The sequence below is a fragment of the Trachurus japonicus genome, chromosome 22 (genome assembly GCF_045865225.1).
Source record: "Trachurus japonicus isolate A0001 chromosome 22, Traja_1.0".
NCBI lineage: Eukaryota > Metazoa > Chordata > Actinopteri > Carangiformes > Carangidae > Trachurus > Trachurus japonicus.
This window is the reverse complement of record NC_140928.1, coordinates 14,959,494-14,982,047: the sequence shown is the minus strand read 5'-3', so window position 1 is coordinate 14,982,047 and position 22,554 is coordinate 14,959,494. Positions and strand designations below refer to the sequence as shown.

At 40.0% G+C, this 22,554-nt stretch overlaps 2 protein-coding genes across 2 annotated transcripts; one reads left to right on the top strand and one right to left on the bottom strand.

The window, feature by feature from the left end:
* Nucleotides 1-217: 217 nt before the first annotated feature.
* On the bottom strand, nucleotides 218-1,665 carry htr1b (5-hydroxytryptamine (serotonin) receptor 1B). The gene has a single exon (XM_085766920.1). It carries the CDS (start codon nucleotides 1,415-1,417, stop codon nucleotides 284-286), a length of 1,134 nt encoding a protein of 377 aa, XP_085623046.1. The 5' UTR covers nucleotides 1,418-1,665; the 3' UTR covers nucleotides 218-283.
* Nucleotides 1,666-17,316: 15,651 nt separating this feature from the next.
* On the top strand, nucleotides 17,317-22,370 carry LOC146963745 (snake venom 5'-nucleotidase-like). Its single transcript, XM_085768581.1, has 9 exons — nucleotides 17,317-17,673; nucleotides 17,830-18,052; nucleotides 18,159-18,347; nucleotides 18,471-18,668; nucleotides 19,265-19,419; nucleotides 19,792-19,900; nucleotides 19,999-20,148; nucleotides 20,367-20,567; nucleotides 21,452-22,370. Exons 1-9 carry the CDS (start codon nucleotides 17,332-17,334, stop codon nucleotides 21,607-21,609), a joined length of 1,725 nt encoding a protein of 574 aa, XP_085624707.1. The 5' UTR covers nucleotides 17,317-17,331; the 3' UTR covers nucleotides 21,610-22,370.
* The last annotated feature ends 184 nt before the right edge of the window (nucleotides 22,371-22,554 follow it).

Genomic DNA, 22,554 nt, shown 5'->3' with positions numbered 1-22,554 from the left:
AATTCTTGATTTTAAACTTTAGAAATGGGTTTTTAGCTAATGACAGTACTGTGATCTTTTTTTTTAATCCCCACTACAGAAAAAAACAAAACATTACTGAGAATAGATGACCCATGTTCCACTGCATGCAGATTTTGAATATGAATGAATATTGAAAATGGCTCATTATGAGTCTCAGCATGTTATTAATGGCATTGTCTTTTATCATCTTGTACTATGTTTATAGAGCTTTATATCCAAAAATAAAGAAATCTGGAAGAAGGAAACTGAGTGAAACTTTTGTTCACGACCCGCAGCACCTGAAGCGCACAAGTTTATGGAAAGCTTTCTTAAAGTCCTCGTTGGACATGGTGTATATGATGGGATTGATGAGGGAGTTCAGGTATCCCAGCCAGGTGAAAATGTCAAATAACGCTTGGTTAAAACATGTGACACATGTGGCCACAACCAGTGTATAGATGAAAAACGGGAGCCAGCAAACAATGTAAGCGCCGAGGATTATCCCCAAAGTCTTTGTCGCCTTTCTCTCTCTGGCTGCTGAAATCCTCTTTTTCTCCAAAAGCGCGTCCGACACCGTCACTTTCACCTGGTTCTCGCTCGTTGAGGACGCGGTATCGCAGGACTGGGTGTCGTGTCTCCCGCACTGCAGAGAGGTCGTGGATGTCACGGAACCGGGGGAGTTGTTGACCAGGTGCGCAGAGGTGAGTCTCTTCCCCACTTTCTTGGGGGACTGCTTCAGGATGCGTTTCCGAGCCTCGACGTAAATCCGTCCGTAGAGGACAATGAGCAGCAAGGTGGGGATGTAAAAAGCCCCAAAGGTGGAGTAGATGGTGTAGAAGATATGATCCGTGTTGACGTCGCAGCTGGTCAGCTTCTCCGCCTTCACCTGCCTCCAGAAGAGAGGCGGCAGGGAGATGGAAATGGCGATGACCCAGGCTGTGGCCACCATCCCGGCTGCGCGCCCCGGCGTGCGCTTTTTGGAGTACTCCACCGCGTCCGTGATGGCCCAGTACCTATCCAAAGCTATTACGCACAGGTGGAGGATGGACGCGGTGCAACACGTTATGTCCGAGGAGAGCCAGATGTCACACACGACCTGACCCAGCTTCCATTTGTGGGTGACCGTGTACAGCACGCAGATGGGCATCACCAGAATGGACACCAGGAGGTCGGTGACGGCCAGAGAGGCGATCAGGAAGTTGGCAGGAGTTTGCAGTTTCTTCGACTCGGAGATTGTTGCGATTACAAACGAGTTGGATAAAGTGGTGGCCAGTGTGATCAGAGAGAGGACCACCGCCAGGCTGATCTGAAAGGCGAGACTCTGCGCGCTCTCGCCCACAGTGGATGAAGCTGTAACAAAACTGTCATTGGTGGTGTTCACCAGCTGAGTTGTCTCGACTGGACCGGAGCGCTCCATAACTTTGACTTTTCTTCTTGTCGTAGTTTATGTCACCCTCTGAGATGTCTGGCATTTACTATGCCCTTTCTCTTGGTCGACGCCGCCTTCACCCGTGCCCCCTGGTCAGATTTAATGGCACACACAAATATGAACGGATTCATTTCTCCCTCATTTCTTCCCCATAATGCGCAGATGCCAAAATGTGGACGCGTACATCCATCCCCAATAGGAATTACAACTTTTCCGTTTTTTCGCCATAAAAGAAAAACTTCCTAACTGTACCTGCCTGCCTCAAAAGAGACAGAAAAAGACTGTGTGAGGGATGAGGAGCGCGTCCTGTTCCAGCATCTGGGAAGATGTCATAGATAATCCTCATGTAGGGCACTAAGTTCTCCAGAGCTGTGTCTCCTCAGGCCCCCTGTGGCTGAATGGTAAGCCAGCTCAAAGTCTCGGTTTTATACAGACACTGACATCAAACGAGGACCACTAATCACAACCTTGTTTTTTTTTTTTTCCTCTGGATGAAGGGTAGACTAGCTGCTGGGTCATAGTGCCCAGTGCTTCTATTTGTCACACATCAGGAACCTTTAGGCTATGGTGTGAAATGTGAAAACTGCCCTTTATTACCACACAGGAGGCACTCTATTATATGATGTTAATGATGTGGCTTTACTGGTTTACCAGTGATCCACAGGCTGTTTAAAACCTATTAGGACTTAAAGCACTAGTCGAAGTCTTCACTGAAGGTTAATAAAGTCCTAATTAAAGCCCCCTAGACATTGCTGAAATAAGTTGTGGAACAAGCAAGTGGAGATACAAATACACAACAATCCCTTTAACACGCTAAAGCAGAAGTAAGCGATCCGGTCATTTTCGCTAATGCTGCATTCCAGGTAGGCTTTTGAAATCGTAAATTACAGCTTCAAGTCACAACTTACGACTTTGTAGCGTTCCAGGCAACCCACTCGTGTTTTTCCGACCTGTTTTACCTGTGAAAGTCACTATAACGGCCACTCGTAACTTCTGACCCGTGAACTCGTACCAGATCAAACTGATACAACTTCACAGGTCGGAGTTACGAGTTTCCTTGAACGCACCATAACAGTCCTCGTCCCTACGTCACCACATTCACGGCGTTCCTTGGCTGCACACACAGCCCTGCATGCCGTTCTCTCTTCTCATTGGATAAAAACTGTAGGATACGATAAATGTTTTCTCCTCGACTCAGAGCAGAGCAGAGTGACTGGGAGACCCGTGTTTCGGTCCAAACACTCTATGTAAGTGATTGCTGTCGGAAGATATAACTATTTAAGACTTATATTAACACAAATATATCACTTACTTCTGCTTTAAGTCTATCACCAAAATAATACATTAGCAAATTATATTTACATTTGTGATTAAATGCCTATAGTGACCATTTATATCCGGATGTATTTGAGATAAGCACCTGCACTATAACCAGCATAACCTGCTTAGCTAGGACAAGACAAAACAAATGTGCTTATTGTATCATTTGCATTTGAATTATGCAAACAGTTTATGAAGATACACACAGCTACGATTGTCCATCATGATGTGATGTGCAACTATGTAAACAAACATAGCGCTGCATCTTCGTGGAGCTGGGCAGTGTGGGCTGAGGGGTTGGGTGTATAGGCAAATAGTGGATTACGGTCTCTAAGTCCGTGTTGATCTAGGACTGTATCTGTACTGATAAAATTTGATGATACATTGATTAAAGAAGAACACAACCGCACCAAATGGCAGTCAATGGCCTGTATTTAAAAGGGCAAGGACGTTTCTGAACCATAAACCATTTATAAGCAGTTAATACATTTTTTACAGGACGTCAAAGGTCACTTCTGCATTATGGGATAGAAAGACAAATCAAGCCTAACATCAACGGCAGCAATAACCTCACACTACAAAAATTTATTCCTATTATTACTTTATTATTACTGAATAAGCCATTAGTTGCAAATTGTAAACCCTGTCCGACACCCAAACCTTTGAGCATCGTTTTAAATAGAAATAGAGATGATAGAGCACATTGATGTTTTGACAGTTCATGCTGGGAGTTTTCGGATGTGGAGTTCACAGGCACTGAATCCTGCCACTCTTGTCACTTCTAGTGTGTGAAAAACGTCCGTCAGTGATATTGACTTTGAGTCACTGCCAGTTACACATGAGGCTGTGAACCTCTCACTCTCATTCAATGCATGACGCATCTTCTCAAGGTCATCCGTTGCCTTCACCGAGGCTACGGTGGACGGGTCTTCTATTCAAGACCCTGATGATATTTGTGGAATCAATTTTTAGTCTGGTCAGGAAATATATAAATTATGCAATCAGTCTCTCAATCCCCTCCACATGCACACACACACACGCAAACACACACACCAGGGCAATGTTGTTATTCCAAACTGAAGAACTGAAATGACTCAGAGAAATGAATCTGCTGTCATATATTCTTTTTCCATCTCAAGCGGCTGTAGCAATCATACAACCCCCTCTACTTTCAATAATTTCCTCATCAGAAAGTTTTAATTGGAATTGACTTGTCACTTACATTGCGTCCAATATTCATCAGAGTCACACTTGACTGTCCACAGCTGTTTTCTTCTCTTTGTCCTCTATTAACGGAGACAGAATAGCAGTTGATCAAGTTTGCAAAGAAAACGAAGCAGATTAATGAAAAGGTCTCGAGTTGTGAGACACCGTGAGACAAATTTTATAAACGTCATTTAATTCTTTTTGATGTGTATGATGGTGCTGAATGACAAACACCATCATTAAGCATGTCCATTATTGTAGCTTATTTTGGATGAAACACACATGATTGCACTCAAGCTTTAGGTCACTTGCATGACCAGTCATACAGTATAACATAGCTCTAGGGGTCACATGGATCCAATTAAACATACTGAACATATTGTTAAGAAAACAGATGGTTGGTCAGTCTGTCTTCAGATCAGGCGGTCATGCCCTGAGGGTCGTCCAGTCTGCATGTTCAGGCAACAGGAAGGGTAAATATCAGTACAAAGCAAAAAAACTCAGGGTCCAAGGCAAAGTAGCATAAATAAGATCACAACCAGTTTTGCATGAGGCCATTATGTGTATATTGTATATCACCTGCAGTAGATTCTGATGAGTGGGCTCATAGTAAGGAGAGTCAACTGGAGGTTCCAGCAGAGTGGAAGAGCTACAAGAAAAAACATGTTTTAAACACTTTTAAACCCAAAATTCAGTATCTAAAAAAAATTGAATATTACATCAGACCAATTTAAAATATGATTGTTAATACAGAATTGTTGGTCTTTTGTAAAGTATGTCCATTTATATGGACTCAATACTTGGTTGGGGCTCCTTTTGCGTCAATTACTGCATCGTTTCGGGTGGCATGGAGGCAAACAGCCTGCTGTGGCACTGCTGAGGTGTTATGGAAGCCCAGGTTGCTTTGATAGCGGCCTTCAGCTCATCTGCATTTTGGGGTTCCAAGTGTGCAATTCATGTATGTGAATTAGTGTATGTTTGTTTTGCAGTTTGGCTGTATCTGTGCTGCAGGTTCGTTGTTTGTTTATGTGAAATCAATAAAATATATTACAAAAAAAAAAAAAACACTTCCAGCTTCAATAATCTAATATCTGTTTAAATGTTCATGGACCAGCACAGTGCACAAGTGCTCTGTAAGTAGCTTGATACAGTACTGTGTAGTGCTTATTTACTCCTTCCTAATGCAAACACTATAATAAACATTAGGCAACATCTTGTAATGATCATAAAAGTGTTCACAACAATTAATTTTGCCTAAGAAAAACTTCAGACAGGCCCATAAAAAAGTCAGACAGGTGAATGCCATTTAGAGTTTCATGCAGCATGAAGGCAGCTCAGGGAGGTGCAACTTAATGATGCGTTCATCTGATCCTATTGAGGCTGTAACACATAACATAGGTAGGAGACAAGGAAAGGACTAATAAAGTCTCCCAAAGAGAGACTGTGCTGCTGGGCGGAGTGTTTCCACAGAACATAATCGGACTAAACTTATTTTGACTGACTGCAGATTACATATTTGGCTAACAAATCAGTCCATTCATGTGAATTTCAGTCTAGTTCGTTTTCACGCTCATAACCCTGAGTTTCTACCTGGTAAACTCCAGATGGAAAAGGTAGTCTATCCTCAGTGTTTTAAACTTTTCAACCTTTTTTAACCATTTATGTGTACTTTTTTATTTATGTATTTATGTTATTGGTTGTTGCGTAATATTGTTGTATATATTTTTGTGCTGAGTTGTATGCTCCACATCTGTTACACTGTATGTTCTTTTAGCTCCCCATTGCCAATTGCCCCACTGGGGACAAATGAAGTGATAGAGATTGAGATATACTATCGTACATCTGTATTGTGTACACAAGAACAGACATTAATGAGGTTAAAAAGTGATTCACAAATTCATCTGTGAGAGGTGTCAGGTCATTGGTGCTTCTCCAGGGAGAGTGTACATTACAGAGCGTGGTGATATCTCTTTTATTGGCTTAAACACCAAAATGACCCATAAGGTATACATAAATGCCTCTGACACCTTTGAAAATTACATTCCAGATAATTGCTTTTTGCGCTAATGAATTCTTCTCGGGGAAGGTGCATCTGCTGCAGTGAGTGTTCATTGAGTTTGTTTTAAAAACTGATTATACTAAATGTTTCTAGCCCTCTGGACATCCCAGCAGTGAAGTCAACATACATGTCAATGAAGTTATTCTATATCTTCACTCCTCAGTGTGATGCCCTTGAATTCCCCTTCAGCCACTGACAAACAACACCCTCCTTATCCAGGCATCAGACTCTTCTCTGAGTCCATGAACGCCCCCCCTTGACTGACCGCGAATGCACAGGTCTCTGTCCACAGTGCAGCCACTGTTACCATCGTTTACACAAAAACAAATGTTTACCCCCGCCCACCTTTCAGTCAGAAAACACACAGAGACACAGAACGACACAACAAGCCAAGGTAGTAGATCAACATGTTGTCTATCCTGCTTTAAATATGGTTTGCCATGGACTACGATCACCCACTCAGACTTTTAGGTCTATCCAGGGAAACTTGTAAACTTGAAGAAGTTAAAAATGTATGAACACTGATACAAAAGCAAACATTTATTTATTTTTCTGAGTTTTAGTTTTCTGTCTGCATAAGACTCAGTGAGTGACCCAGTTCAGCAGCAGCACGGGGCAATTTCTGTGACTGTGGCTTCTGTTATCTCCCATCACCTCTAAACCCACTCCCACCAGCACAGCGGACCAGCTATGACACTGGCCCGAAAACAGGCATCGAGTTATACAGCAAGTCTCAAAATCGATGCTCTAAACCACATAAATAGGCTATGCGATTTTTTTTTTGTAGATTTCAAAAATGTTTTATTCATGAGGTGGTGAATTCTGTGTTAATGAGAAAACATCTAGGCATTAGGTAGTTTAGATAAATCAATCAGTTGAGTTGTGAAACCAAACCAGTAAATTAAACTAGAAACCCACGACCTTAACATAGGGAGTCACACCTTTTTACATCTCTCCCTTTCTCTCTCTCTTTCTCTCTCTCTCTCTCTCTCTCTCTCTGAACACAAAGCAGTTGTCAATCTGTCTGTGTGCATTTTTGTTGAGTGTGTAGTGGGTTTTGACAGTAAATAAAGTTATAAACACCGCAAACATCCTAGATATTCCTAATAATCTGATTTAAACATCAAACATCAAGATCATTGAAAGTAATTGTAAGCAAAAAGTATAAAAACCTACTGAAATTTACAGTCTACTTAGTGTGTTTTGCCTAACTATTAGTAAGTATTATCAGGAAGTATAATATAATAATATATGGTGAACCTGAGGGGTCAGCACAAGCAGCTGGATAGGCAATAGACTTTGGATTGGGAGACCGGGGTTTGAATCATGGATAGTATGTTGCCTCGGGATCTGCAGTAGAAGAGCTTGTTGTCTTCTAATGAATAGATGTGAAAAGTATTTGCTGCCATCATAACGAATTGTGTTTTGTTTCATTATTAGCCCCTGCCTCCCCGAGAGAGCCGGCCTTTGGTTGGGCCATGCACATGGCCTGCGCATGGGTCCTGCCTCGCCGGGAGAGCTGGAGGCATCCGGCCTTTGGCTGGGGAGAGAGAATGTAGGAACAGACATGCAGTTAATTCTCATCCTGGTCTCTGACATAGCTAGGGGTTATCACGCTAAATACTAATTTAAATGACAAATGCTACGCAGAAAGATATACAATAGGTAATTAACTGATGTCTTTTAGTTATTGTTGTCAGGGCGTTCTATCTTCAATAACTTACAGCCGTAGTGAGTGAGACCAAATAGGACAAACCCAAATCAGGACAGATCCCTCGTTGTTATGATTCAACCCTCCCTCTCCTCCCAATCAAAACCATCACTGTAGGAAATGACTCCCTTTTATCCAAATGTTGATGAGATGAGACATGGGAGGAACGACCAAACTGAGCAGCTAGGTCAGCCATGTTTACAATCTGGATCCTGAAAGTATCTCAGATCTGTAGCCACAGGAGATCTAAATTCAGAGAGGCAGTGTTGTGACTGTATTACAGGATGTGTTTCATGTTTGTTACACTAAAACACAATTGTTTTGGATTGGCATCGAAACATACAACCTGACCCATGGTTGTATGTTTCATATGATACCAATCCAATCCGTAGTGCCACTATGGTCTTGGTGATTTCCAATAAGAAAACTAGGAAAATAATGAATATAGTTAATCTTCTTGAGAGAACACAAATGCTAAAATATAATGTGATAGGAAATTTTACAACATTTCATTTCATTTTATTTTATTTTTCCTAAATTATCACTACATTACTTTTGTAAATGTACTTTTATATCACTACACTATCAGTCATCGTCACCAGTGACTTTACAGGGATTTTACATAAAAAATATATGAGTTTATGAAATGTGACCAATAAGTATTGGAACTATAAAATCCTATACAGTTGGAAAATCATTTGGCCAGTCCTCTCTGGTGGTGCTGACAGTGTTTGTAAGTGTCTCGTCTTACATCTGCAGTAGTATATGAGTTAGTTCAGGCAGACAACTCAAGCTGTGCCAATCCTGATCAGCTGATCAGTCACATGCTCTCCTCATCTAATTAGGGCGGGATATTTAAACCCCCTGTTTACCTGATCATTCCTGGCTGCTCTGCTGCTGATGCTCATTGCTGCTCCTCCTGCTGCCCATGAGGTTTCTCAATCCCACCACCTCCCCAGCATCCACCTGTGGGCTCAGTTTCTATGATCCCCTGCGTGTGGTTGGCTATTCATTCCTTGTAATGTCTGTCAAACAGATCATTTTTCAAATTAAACTTGCCTCAGTCATGCTGAAATAATTATGCTCTGCTTCTATTATGTAAATGTTTGTGCTAAATAAAAAAATTTAATCTCAATCTGGAGTTGTCTGATTTAATTTATGTAATTTTACTTGACTAAAACTCTGATGCATGACTTTTACTTTTCATTTTTTAATAGTATATACTATATCTCACCACAGACTGACTTCTCTACCACTGTATATTATCTGAAGGCTATGTTGAAGTACAATGAAAGAAACAGTATATAGGACAGATGTACCGCTTCAGTGTGCTCCCAGCCTGGTTGGATGACATATGGTGCCTTCTGTTCCGCCAGTCGACTCTCGGAGGTCCCCATGCTAAAACTGTATTGGGAGAGATTTTAACTTCTATTTACAACTGGAGGATTTTTGGGTTTGAACTTTCCAAATCCGATGAACACATGAAGGATCTGGAACCGCCATAGAAGGGATTGTGCTACTTTTCAGAGGGTCAGCGCTCTGTCTCTGTGAATGTGGCATGAGCCACTTGTTTAAAAAAGGTCACTGTATAAGGATGAACAGGAGAAGAGGTGAACACTAAATGTAAACATTATTGGCTGAAATTTTATTTACTCCCTAGGGCGAAACATGTGACAGGAAATGAGCTAAGTGGTGACGATGTTTGCTGATTGATAAGAGTGCGGCATGGCTCTGGTCAGCCTCATTTTGACTGTGGAGGAAGTGGCTGAATCCATTTAGGGAGATGAAAGGTCAGATGGGAAACTGTCTGTCTGTAGGCTAGGCAGTCATGGGTTTGTTGCATAATGCAAATTATTCTCTCTCTAAACATTCAAAGCATGCAACTACAGTTTCGCAGATGGCCTCATTTTAACAATTAAAGGAAGATTACCCAGCGGTATAGATTGCAAACAATGTAATTGACACGGTGTTTGGAAATATGAGGAGAAGAATAAGACTTGATTATGAGAGTGTGTGAGATGAATTGATTTACTGCCTCCCGGACATCTAAGCTGTCTCGCTCTGTGTGTGTGTGTGTGTGTGTGTGTGTGTGTGTGTGTGTGTGTGTGTGTGTTTGTATATTTGCTCACATACTATATATGTGAGGTCTGTGAAAGAGACAAGGTGATAGTGGGAGGAGGCGACCACCCTAATCCTCAGGGGGCAGACGAGTGCTAATAGCACACATCAGTGGTGGTGTGGGTGACGGCTCGTTGAGTGCGAAGAGGAGAAGTTATCGAGCAGAACAGACACAGAGTTGATGAAGCATCACTGAAATTCATCACCTCATCAGCTAATGTCTAAAAAAAACCAAGGCTGGACATAATGCTGGAGAAAAAAATGATCTGATCATGTATGTGATGTAAAGGTTAGAAATGCGAGGCTGTCGTAGGGTGGAGTGCACCACTCGTTGCTTCTAACTTCATTTCAGGAGTAACGTAGGGTGCAAGGGGGGCAGCCGAACAGATGATTTATTGGGTAAACACTTCACACCTCACTGGCAGAGCTGCGTTTGCTGAAAGTTTACCAGACATAAAAGATCTTGTTATCACAGTGAGGGTCTGTGCAGTAAAGTGGTTTTAGCCCTCAGAGGGGCAGTGGACAGCAGAAGGCAGAAGGCAGAGGGATTCAAAAGAAACCCAATACCACTGAAGAATGATTGTGATACAGCTTCACAGAGTACAATGACATCTGTTGAACTGTGTCATCTCCAGCTCCTCACCCGCTTGAGAGCCAGTACCATTTAGGCTTAATCATAACTGGGTTTGAATCCTACTTAGGTCCTCTGCTGCATGTCAAACCCTCTCTCTCTCTTTCTCGCTCTCCACTTAAAGGGATATTTCAACATTTTTGGCAAATTCACCAATTGCCATAATCCCTATAGTCTCAGGTTCATTACCTTTAATTGTCGGTGCAAGCTGTTTTTAGATTGGCGAGGCAGAGATGTGAGCTGCACGGTATTTCCACATTTCCCATAATCCAACAACTCCAATATGCTTTCATGGACAAGTTGTGACCTGCACCATTCACCACACTGTGAAATAATAATGGTAAGTTACGAGACAAGAGTTGTTTTTGAGGCAAATGCATAACCTAAACTACATTTCAGACACGGCTGCTGGGCGGAGTGATTTCAAAAACAATTTGCAAAAATGTTGAAATATCCCTTTAAAGAGGAACTATGCAGGATTTTTAGCTTAACTATGCTACATTTTTACCTTAATTAAGCAGCTTTGGAGTAATTATGATGGTTTGATAAGTGACATGTAACTTGTTATGAGGGAGACTGGAGGCTCTCTGCCGTCCCCCTAGTGTCTCTTGGCTGGAAAAAAAACTTTGCAAGATCAGTGCCACCGCCCCTGTGTTCCAGCTCTCGTCTCTGCGGCATCGCAACAAAACTTGCCCCTAGATGTAATCTCTTGTTTATGACAGATTAAACTACACAATATACAGGTCGTGCCATTGTATATGATATATAACGTTATGTACCGCTCTATTAATTGATTTCTCGCCAGCTTCATTAAAAACAAATGCACATGGCCAAGAGGAGGGTTAGCAAAACAGCGGAAAAGCAACCAGACTTGCATAGTTCCTCTTTAATTCATTTCAAAAAGAATGGTGTACACTGGTCCTGTGATGGCACAACAGGGCAAACTTTGAAGATATTTTCATGGTTATAAAGTTTATGCACTTTTACCAGAGCAAAAATGACAGTGGTGTTTCTATCTTTTTAAAGCAACCACAAAGAACTTTGAACTGCAAAAGTCTCTTGTTTCTGTGATGTCTCTGTATAACCTACAACAGCAAATGAGGCCATCCGTGGGAAGATAAGCTATTTCTTAATAATGTAGGCAGTGTAATAGGTCAATATTGTCTGACCCTGAATTTTGCTCTATGATAAAAAGGGAACTTTTGGAATTTTTAGAAGTGAATGATAATGGGGAAACAGATCCATCAAACCTATGGGAGACAACAAAAGCCTATTTGAGGGGCCTGATGATATCGTACTGTTCTGCCAGAAAGAAGAAGTTTGTGGAAGAACAGAGGAGATTAGAATTAAAGCTACAGGATGCAGAATTGGAGCACAAGCTGACTCTTTCTAAGGAAAGCTGGGACAAAGTTTTAATTTATCGATCTGCATTTAATACATTGCAATCTCAAAAGTCAGAAAGAGCCTTATTCTTACAGAAGCACAAGAGGTATGAATATGGAAATAAATCAGGACATTATTTAGCTAATCTAATTAATAATAAAAAACCTAGTAATATAATTACAAAATTGAAAGATAAAAATGGTAAATTAGTATATACATCCTCTGAGATTTCAAATGTTTTCAAAGACTTTTTCTGCTCATTATATAAATCAGAAAATTCAGGAGAAGAGGAGGGGATGAATACTTTCTTTCAAAAACTTAAGTTACCTAAAGTTAGCGATGGTGATAGGAAGAGGCTTGATGCTGAAATTACATCTGAAGAGGTTGAAAAAGCTATTATTAATTTAAAAAATGGAAAAGCTTGTGGCCCAGATGGCTTCCCTTCTGAAGTATATAAGACCTTTAAATCTATTTTTGTACCTGTATTAACAAATATGTTTCAGTATTCCTTTCAGGTTAGGAAACTACCTAAGACAATGCATTTTGCCACTATCAAGGTAATACCGAAAGAACAGAAAGATCCGGATAACCCTTCTTCATATAGACCTTTATCAATTCAAAATATAGACTCTAAAATATTGGCCAATATTTTGGCAACAAGACTTAACTTAGTGCTGCCCAAATTAGTGGACACAGACCAAACTGGTTTTGTTCGAAATCGTCACTCGTATACAAATATCAGACGATTATTGGGCATTATGCAGTATTCAAGACTTAATATGAACAATGCGGTTATAGTTACATTAGATGCTGAAAAAGCTTATGATCGAGTAGAATGGAATTATTTATTTAGAACACTCAATGAATTTTCTTTTGGTAGTATTTTTATTGATTGGGTGAAATTGCTCTATGCATCTCCACAAGCTGCTGTATCTGTTAATGGTTTGTCCTCCCAGATGTTTTCCTTAGAGAGAGGCACAAAACAAGGCTGTCCACTGTCTCCCTTACTCTTTGCTCTGATTATAGAGCCTTTAGCTGAGACTGTAAGAGTAAGTGATCAGGTGATGGGCATTCAAACTAATATCAGAACACATAAAATATCATTATACGCTGATGATGTACTTTTATTTATGAAGGAGCCATCTAAATCTATACCAGCTTTAATTAAGATTATAGATCAATTTAGTACTTTTTCTGGATATAAAATAAATTATGAGAAGTCCCTGGCCTTACCTCTTGGGAAGACCTGCAGTGATTCAGAATATCTGCCTTTTAAGGTGACCTACAACGGATTTAAATATCTTGGGATTTTCTTTTCGCCCAATCTCTCTGATTTAACTAAATTTAATTTTTTACCTGTAGTTACTAAAATCAAATCAGACCTTCAAAGATGGGTGAACTTACCAGTGTCTTTATTAGGCCGAATTGCAATTATTAAAATGAATGTTTTGCCACGATTATTGTACCCAATTCAGATGCTACCTACTTATATTCCGTTAAAATTGTTTAAATCAATACATGGTGCAATTCGTAGATTTGTTTGGAGAAACAAACGTCCTAGGTTAAAGCTGCAAAAGCTTCAATCACCCATAAAAAATGGTGGCTTAGCTTTACCCAATTTTATTTATTATCATTGGGCTTCACAATTGAGATATGTCACAGACTGGGTAAAAGATAGTCAGGTTTCCTTCATAGATCTGGAAAGTATAGGGCTAGATAACGTATTAATAGCAGACCTTCCCTTTGTATGTTCTAGGAAACTGCAAATTAAGATGAAGGATAATTTCATAGCTACAAATATATGCAAGTCTTTGACTAGCATACGTAAATACTTTGGTTTAAATCAATATTCATTCTTAGCACCCATTGCAAATAATCCTGACTTTGAAAATTCTTGTGTAGATGTGGGATTCAGAGATTGGAAGACCGCTGGTATTACAAAAATTGGTGATATGTATATAGGTGGTGCACTAAAGTCTTTTCAGCAACTGCAAGAAGAGTTTAAGCTTTCTCGAACTCAATTTTATCGTTACTTACAAATGAGGAGTTATTTAAACTCAATTTCATATTACAAAAGTGGTAGTAAGCTGAACATTCTTGATAGTCTCATCATGAAAGCAGCAACAATTAATAAAAAAGTGATTACTTATATATACGATCAGTTGCTTACGAATGATGGGACTATAATTAATATCAAAAATAGTTGGGAAAAAGACTTTGGTGCTCACCTAGATGACCAGACCTGGCGTAAGGTGTTAAATAATGCCAAGAAAATTACTAGATCAGACAAATCACATGAAGTACAATATAAGATAATTAACAAACTGCATGTGACTCCTGAAATACGTAGTAAATATGATGACTCATGTTCGGTAGCATGCAAGAAGTGTCAAAAACAACCAGGCACTTATTTTCATTTAATGTGGTCATGTCCATTGATCAAAATATTCTGGTCTACTGTCCAAACAGAGATAGAGAAGTTTCTTGGCATAAAAATGGTAATGGATCCTAAACAGTGTATTCTTGGTATCGATCTTTTGTCTTTGTCTGGTCAAACGGGTAAATTGTTGAATATTATGTTGTATGCCGCACGTCTGTCAATTTTGCATGCTTGGCTTGACGAGCACCCGCCTACGCTAGCAATGTGGTATGAGAAACTGTTATCAATTGTTCCTTATGAAAGACTATCTCATGTGGTGCAAGGAACCTTAGATGAATTTGTTAAAGAGTGGACCCCCCTGAGTATGTTTTTTGGATGCGAGTGGCCTTCAATAATAAGTGTTGGTGTAAATTAAGACAACACCCCCACACACACACCTTTTTTTTTTTTTTTTCTTTTCTTTTCTTTTTCCTGTCTTTTGTGTTTTTGGTTCTTATTATATTATGTAGTATTATTTTGTGTTGTATGTTGTGTTCGCGACAGCGGAAGGCTGTACATTTGTGTTGTTTTTTCTGATGAGCTTGTCTTGCTGTCAATGTAAATTAAAAATTAAAAAGAAAGTTATAAAAAAAAAAAATAATGTAGGCCTAACTCTATACCTACGGGAGGAAGTGGTCAGGGCGGTCGGTCCACTGGACGAAACGATTTACGGCACTCAGACCGGAGACGTGCGTGCAAGCTAGATAAGCGTTTTTACGACAATTTGTGCTAGAACTCATGGGAAATGCAGTCTTCGTTCCGGGAAAACACTACCGCTTTTGTCCACAGGGGTCACCATAATCAACACAAAATCCAAGTTCTTTGAAGATGGGAGCTGGCACTGAACATGTTTCTTCTCCTTCCTGTATTTTGACTGTAAAATATATCCTGTAGATTCACTTTTGACCACTAGGGGCACTGGTTAAATAATTTGGCCATGTAGGCTACTGTTTGTATTTATGCACAAAGATAAATGTAGGTTTAAGTGCCTAAACAAGGGCGATAAGAAAGGTGACCTGATAGACATTCCTCATTTCCAAGATGTCCCTTTTATCGACACTTGGTGGCAGTAACATACCAAAGGGTCTATAAACGTGCCAGCAAAATAGGGTAGAAAAAATGGACACATAGATAAATTCAAAGTATATTATTTGTCACCAGCAAGGCAGTTGTGTATGCAAGCAAGGCACTAACATATACACAGACACACATGTTCCTGCACATGCACATAGTTGCGTGAAGTGGGAATGGGAAGATTCCCCAAGGGGAGGGGGCAGAGTTCAGAAAACAAATGGCCTCGGTGATGATGTTCTGCTATTTGCTCTGCTGCTGAGGCAGCACAGAACTCAACCAGAGAGTGGCCAGTGGCCTGGAGGGAACGTGAGGGGTCATTAAGGATTTTACTGGGCTTGTGGAGAGAATGGTAATTGTATTAGGATCAAAGGATGATCCTGGAACTCATGCTGAACATTGTGATTACAAGTTACTGTAAGATGATGTGGTGTGATGTAATCCAAAATGACTTACGTTCCTCAGAAAGCATTTTAAGGTGGTTGATTAAGTTGGTGGCACTAATTCTGCCACTGAACCTTTTACAGGGAAACAGGGCACATTAACATGACACAATTAAAAACACACTAATTTAATGTCTTTTAGTGCAAAATATGGCTTTTAAAAATTGAACCATGGAACACAAAAAAGAATAAATTTGCTATTAGTTTATGACTAACATCATGACAGTCTATGGCTGTATTTCTTTTTGCACACTCTTCAGTGGCACAGCACAGAAAATGAAAACGCAAAAAACACAAATAAAATATGACCCGTTTTACCAGTGAAATAATAATTTAATAACATTGTTGGCTTTCTATTTATGTAGAGTACCTTACAAAGATCGGATTTAAAAAAGTTTCTGCTGATTAGTTTTCAGTGACATTGTTGAGTTCACAGTGGTGGCACTGATGAGGATTTATCCACAATTACTGCATCAGTGACCTGTACTGTTACATCTTTAAAAGGCTTTTAAACTCACTATAGGGAAAACATTTGGGAGGCAGTGTTCCTCCTTGATTAACCTTTGATTAATTAGGTGTTCTAGCCCTTTTCTGTCCACTTAGTAGTGCTGCTGGGGTGAAGGACACTGAATTCACCAGAAGAGATTAATCAGTGCAACTTCTTCTCACTCAACACAAACGGTATTTGGGAAAACAGGAAACTCTGCATTAAGGCTACTGAAAAGAAGCCATGAAAAACGTGACCTATAGACATCGTGTGTATGTGCAGACAACCTCTTCATTGTTCTTGTTTCCTTCCAGGAAAAGAAAATAAATTACATTTAGATTGGCTAAGTAAATATTTCTCCTAATGAATCAAACCTCTCGGGTGTCATATTTTCTCAGTCAATGGTATTGTTCTCTTGAATTACATTTATTTGATCATTAAGTAGCCTACTAGTCTCTTAGTTTCACTGATTTCCTTTACACTGGAATAATTTAAGCTATTGTAAAATTATAGGGAGGAATTCTGCCAAAATGGTGAAATAATGTAGCCTACATGTTAAACTCATAACAGAATTTATGAAAAGCGACATTTCAGCAAAAATGTTGGTAACACTTTACAACAAGGGTCCCTTAATTAATGTTAGTTAGTACATTATTAAGCATTAATTATCTGTTTACAGATATATTAACAATCATTATTATGTATTAGGAAAATAATAAAAGTTGAATAATGTAATTAGTTATCATTATGTATGCATTACTCAGTACTAATCAACACATTAGTATTAATGTTTAATAATGTACTAACTAACGTTAATTAAGGGAACCTTATTGTAAAGTGTTACCAAAATATTACTCCTTTTGTTGTTTTATTACAAAGGCTGCTAAAAGGTACTCATACCTACTATTTTTCAAATGTTCATGTCAAAACATCTTACGACCCCAGTATGTTCCTAAGTGCTTGAACACATCCCACTTCAGACCCGAAGCCCACGCCTTTTTTCAATGTGCTTCACATTCTTGGTGACTGGTGCGTCTTTACGCACAGCTGCACCATGAGAGCCTGGACGTCTCGGCGCGCTCACTGCACCTCGCTCTGCCTCCTTCTGCTCTTGTGTTTGGGCACAGTGCGAACTTTCGAGTTGACCCTGCTGCACACCAACGACAACCATGCGCGGATCGAGGAGACCAGCGAGGACTCGGGGAAATGTGGATCCGGGCGCCCCTGCTTCGCTGGAGTCGCCAGGCGGTTCACTAAAGTGTCCGAGATCCGGAAAAAGGAGGACAACGTGTTGTTTCTTGATGCTGGAGACCAGTTTCAGGGAACTGTTTGGTTCAACTACTACAAAGGGGCCGAGGCAGCGCACTTCATGAACAAACTTGGTTATGATGTCATGGTAAATAATACTCATTTACTTGTGTATTTTTATGCGCAACCACACAGCTGAATATGGTTGATTTTTTTTTCCTTAGAGTAGTACTAAATTGAAGAGTTGGTAATTAACTAAATGAAATCACTATTTAATCAAATGAATCAATTTGACATCCTACAGGCATTTGGAAACCATGAGTTTGATAATGGAGTGGATGGTTTGATAGAGCCCTTCCTCCAGAAAGTAAACTGCTCTGTGGTAAGTGCCAACATAAAACCTGACCAGACTCTGGCCGCAAAGCTCAGTGGTTACTACAAGCCCTACGCAGTCATCAGTGTTGGCTCAGAGAAAGTGGCTGTGGTTGGCTACACCACCGCAGAAACCCCCTTCCTGTCCATGCCAGGTAAAAGCATATTGTCGCAAGTTAAAGCTTTGGTTGTTCAAGATACGTTACATCGATGGAGACGGACTAACTTTTACTTCCATCCCTTCTCTCCTCTGTGTATTAGGCCAACACCTGAAGTTTGAGGATGAGGTGGAGTCACTTCAAGTTCAGGTGGATAAGCTTCAAACCCTGGGCTATAATAAAATCATCGCCCTGGGCCACTCTGGATTTGAAGTAGATCAAGAAATTGCCCTGCGAGTGAGAGGAGTTGATGTTGTTATTGGAGGACACACCAACACATTCCTCTATACTGGTACTTACATATTTTGTTCTCCACTAAGATCTATCTCAGCCCAAACCAAATGTCATGTAAATTTGCAACTATTTCTTTTTTTATTTGTACTTAATGCATTTGACCGAATGTCTTCATCTGCAGGAACCCCCCCATCCACAGAGGTCCCAGTAGGTCGATACCCCTTTATGGTGAGGTCTAAGGATGGGAGAGACGTGCCAGTGGTCCAAGCCTATGCCTTTGGGAAATATCTTGGATACCTCAAAGTTACTTTTGATGAGGCTGGGAATGTGGTAAAAGCCACTGGAAACCCAATCCTAATGAACAGCAGCATACCTCAAGGTAGACTGCAGTAACAGTCATCCATCCATACATTGTTCACACTGCTTATCAGTGCAGGGTCACAGGGGCTGTGAGAAAGCTGGAGACAATCAGCTGACATAGGTTGAGTGCGTGTTACACCCTGAAAGGTCACCACTCACCAGTCTATCGCAGGGCTGACATGTAGAGACAAACAATACACACTTTAATAACAGTCGGTGCTTCAGCAATTAGACATGGCCTGTTTTCAGTTTTTCAGCTGGTGAAAAGTTGAAACATTTCATTTACTGAAATATTTTTGTAACTGAAATAATTTTGAGTGGCGTCGATAACCACGTTTTTCAGTCTTTAAGGAATGAGAACATAAATAATTGTGTACATCTTGGAATAATTATGAATAGTCATTTTATATGATATTTTCATAGCTGGAGAAACAAATTATGTTAAAACAACATTTTGGAGTTTCATGTAAGGTCTATTTTATTCATTCATAACAACAGCCAATGAATGTGGCTGACTTGATGCATTTCCCTTTTCTCTAGGGTTCAATCAAACTATAAAAAAAAAAAAGTGGTGCTGTGTTTCCCATGTTTCTCCTTTTTATGTAACTCCCTCAGACCCAGATGTCCTTGCTGATGTTGAGACGTGGAAGAAAGACTTGGCTAAGTACTCCGCACAGTACGTCGGACAGACCTTAGTCTACCTCAATGGGACATTTGAAGAGTGCCGATTTCGGGAGTGTAACCTAGGAAACCTGATCTGTGATGCCATGGTAATAATTTCACTTCACTTATTCATTTATTGTATTTTCACAAAGTCTTAGCTGCTCACTCTGGTCGTTCAGTTCATTAGCCACTGAGTCAAAAGAAAAACATTTTCTTTTGTCACACTTGAATACATTTTCTGCAGCATGGGGCCCTGGTTATACACCTCCCATCCTGTCTGTGCATGTTCAGAGTTTAGCACTAAGTGGGAATTTGTGGAACTGAAAGGGCTTCACAAATATTGAGAAAATTGACATAAATACCACTTAGGAGACTGTTTTAGGCAGTTCACATAGTCAAAAGGTCAATTTCATGAGTGCAACTCTGTCCAAGAAAAACTGTTTTACTGTTGTGCCATTTTTACTCTTTTATGTTGCCAGATTTATCACAATGTGAAGGATTCAAATGAGGAGCAATGGAATCACGTGGGCCTATGTATGCTGAATAGTGGCGCCATACGGACAGCTATAGATGAACGCTACAAAAACGGTAACTTTACTCGAACAACGTTTTACAAAGGCCACTTTGCACTGGTTGTAGTTTTCAAAGAACAGATCAATACGCTATATTTCTCTCTGTACTTTCAGGGTCCATAACTATGGAGGATATTCTCACTGTTTTACCATTTGGAGCAACCTTCGACTTGGTTCAGTTAAAGGGATCCACAGTGAAAAAGGCGTTCGAACACTCGATTCACAGATACGGACGCAAGTCTGGAGAATTTCTTCAAGTCTCAGGTCTGTCTTCAGACATGGAGTTTTGACTCTAACTTTTTTCAGATGGACAAGTCAGGTAGTCAGGGGACAGGAAATAGAGTCTGAATGTGTTTGATATAATGTGTCTGATATGACTTGTACAGCACTTTGGTCAACAATGGTTGTTTTTAAACGTGCTATATAAATAAACTTGAACTGAACTGACCTAATGACCTCTGTTTTCTTTCTGCTGTTTCCAGGCATTCATGTAGAGTATGACATCTCCAGGCCAGTGAACCAGCGCGTAGTGTCCCTGTCAATGCTATGCACCAAGTGCCGTGTGCCCAAGTATGAACCGTTAGACCCAGAGGAGATCTACACCGTGGTCATGCCTTCATACATAGTGGGTGGTGGAGACGGCTTTTCCATGATCAAAGATGAGTTGCTGAAGCATAACACAGGTGAGGAGACAACAGTATATAAGCATCAATGTCACATACAGATTTGAATTTTTCACTATTTTTCATTATAACAGCTCCTAAGAGTTCCCAGATTGTTAAAACAGCTCTCTCTAGGTCTAATTTCTTTAAAATCCCCTGGCCAACACCTTTCCTTCTTGTTGGACTGAAGCCCAATTAGGCCCCTTTAATGTTGTTTTAATGACAAATCATTGAAAGGCTGAGCAGCACTTTCCATCGATTTCATTTATTTAGTCAGTCGTTCAAACATCCGGAAACATTAGAAACAATGGAAACACACAGATCAAGACACATAGAGGAAACAGGAAGAGCCAAAAGTTATGGCTGTTAACACAAGAAAGAACTTGAAAGGTGCTACGTCCAATTTTCCATTTCAAGCATGGCTGTATTGATTTCAACCACGGTCCGTCTGTCAGGCGACTGGTTCACCGCTCAAGACCGATATCTCAACAACTACTGGATGGATTAACACATTAATTATCTTGTCAGGATTATTTTTTACATAGTCATCTCCTAACTTTTTATCCATTATCATCACACCAGCATTTCAGTTGGTCTAATACTTGACTGTGAAAAAATACCAACAGAACCAGCAACGTACCCGTCAGCCTCAACCTCAAACTAGACACAACTAACCTACAGTAACAGACACAGGGTAATATAACAATAAAGCAGGCCCTGCCCACTCATTTCAAGAGCTCCTTATACTGTTATACGTACACTGAGCAGATGTAATCTAAGCCTCACAAAGTTTATAGCACTATAAACATTGAGAACAGGTTTTGTACAGGATTAAATTTGATTTTTTATTTGGTGACTACCATAAAAGTGCAGCCAAATGAAGCATTTTCCCCCATCTCCTGCAGGTGATATGGATATTACCGTTTTCTCCAAATACATCTCAGAGGTGAAGCGTGTGTACCCTGCAGTGGAAGGACGGATCAAATTCAGGAACTCAGCCGTCTTTACGACCCAGTGCCTTGGATTGTTGCTGCTGAGTTTATGTCTGTCCCTGACCCTCTAATTGGCTTTGCACACTTTGGGAAGCTGTGATAAACTGAAGGGCAAGTTTAGCTACTTGGAAACTCCTCCAGGACTTTAACTGCCTTTCCATCTCACTGCCATCAAGGGTAAAAAGACAAGACAAATACAGGTTAAGCCTCAGGGTAGATTCAATATCCAGGTAGGAACTTGCTTTTTTCCTACAAATGATTTAAACGACTGATTGAATGGAGAGGGGTCAGTACTGTAAACTATGGTCTTGCACTAGCATGATGAACAGATTAAATTTGAAAAAAGCAAAGATGTATTGGGCATTAACAAACATTTTTCATGCATGTAATTTTAGCAGCAAGTGTGAATGCCATTTTCTTGAACTGAACTGACCTGAGTACCACTGTCTAAAACCCAAAAAGGCACTGTCCATCTCCATAGTGAGATAATGAACAAAGGGAAAGCTGTATAGCTAATAATACTGCCTCGGGATTGGTCATCACTTATTCAGAGAAAGAGCACAGCACCTAACATTTTTGAAGAATTATATTACCATAGCTATTTGTGTATGTGTGTCAAATCATAGAGACATCTGTATTGCTGCAACAGATATGCTGTCATTGTTTACTCCAAAGCCATATTTATAGTCCATTTAAATGTAATTGTTGTGGTAAAGTCAGTGTTTTGTTTTATTTTTTGTTGTTGTCGTTTTTTAGTTGTTGATGGGCGAGGGGTGTTTTGTTTTACATGTGGAAATACAAATGTCATCATTATCATCAGAGGAAGTCATGAATTTTGAGACTGTGAGATGCAGTAATTATCTAAAACAATAGTCATGCAGTCAATTATTATCTCACACAACCATACTTTAAAACTAATAATTAGTTTTAATGTATATTTATTGTCCTGTAAGAATTATTCAAACAAAGTCAAGTTATTTAATTTTAAGTAAAGTAAAATTAATTTGCAGAATAAT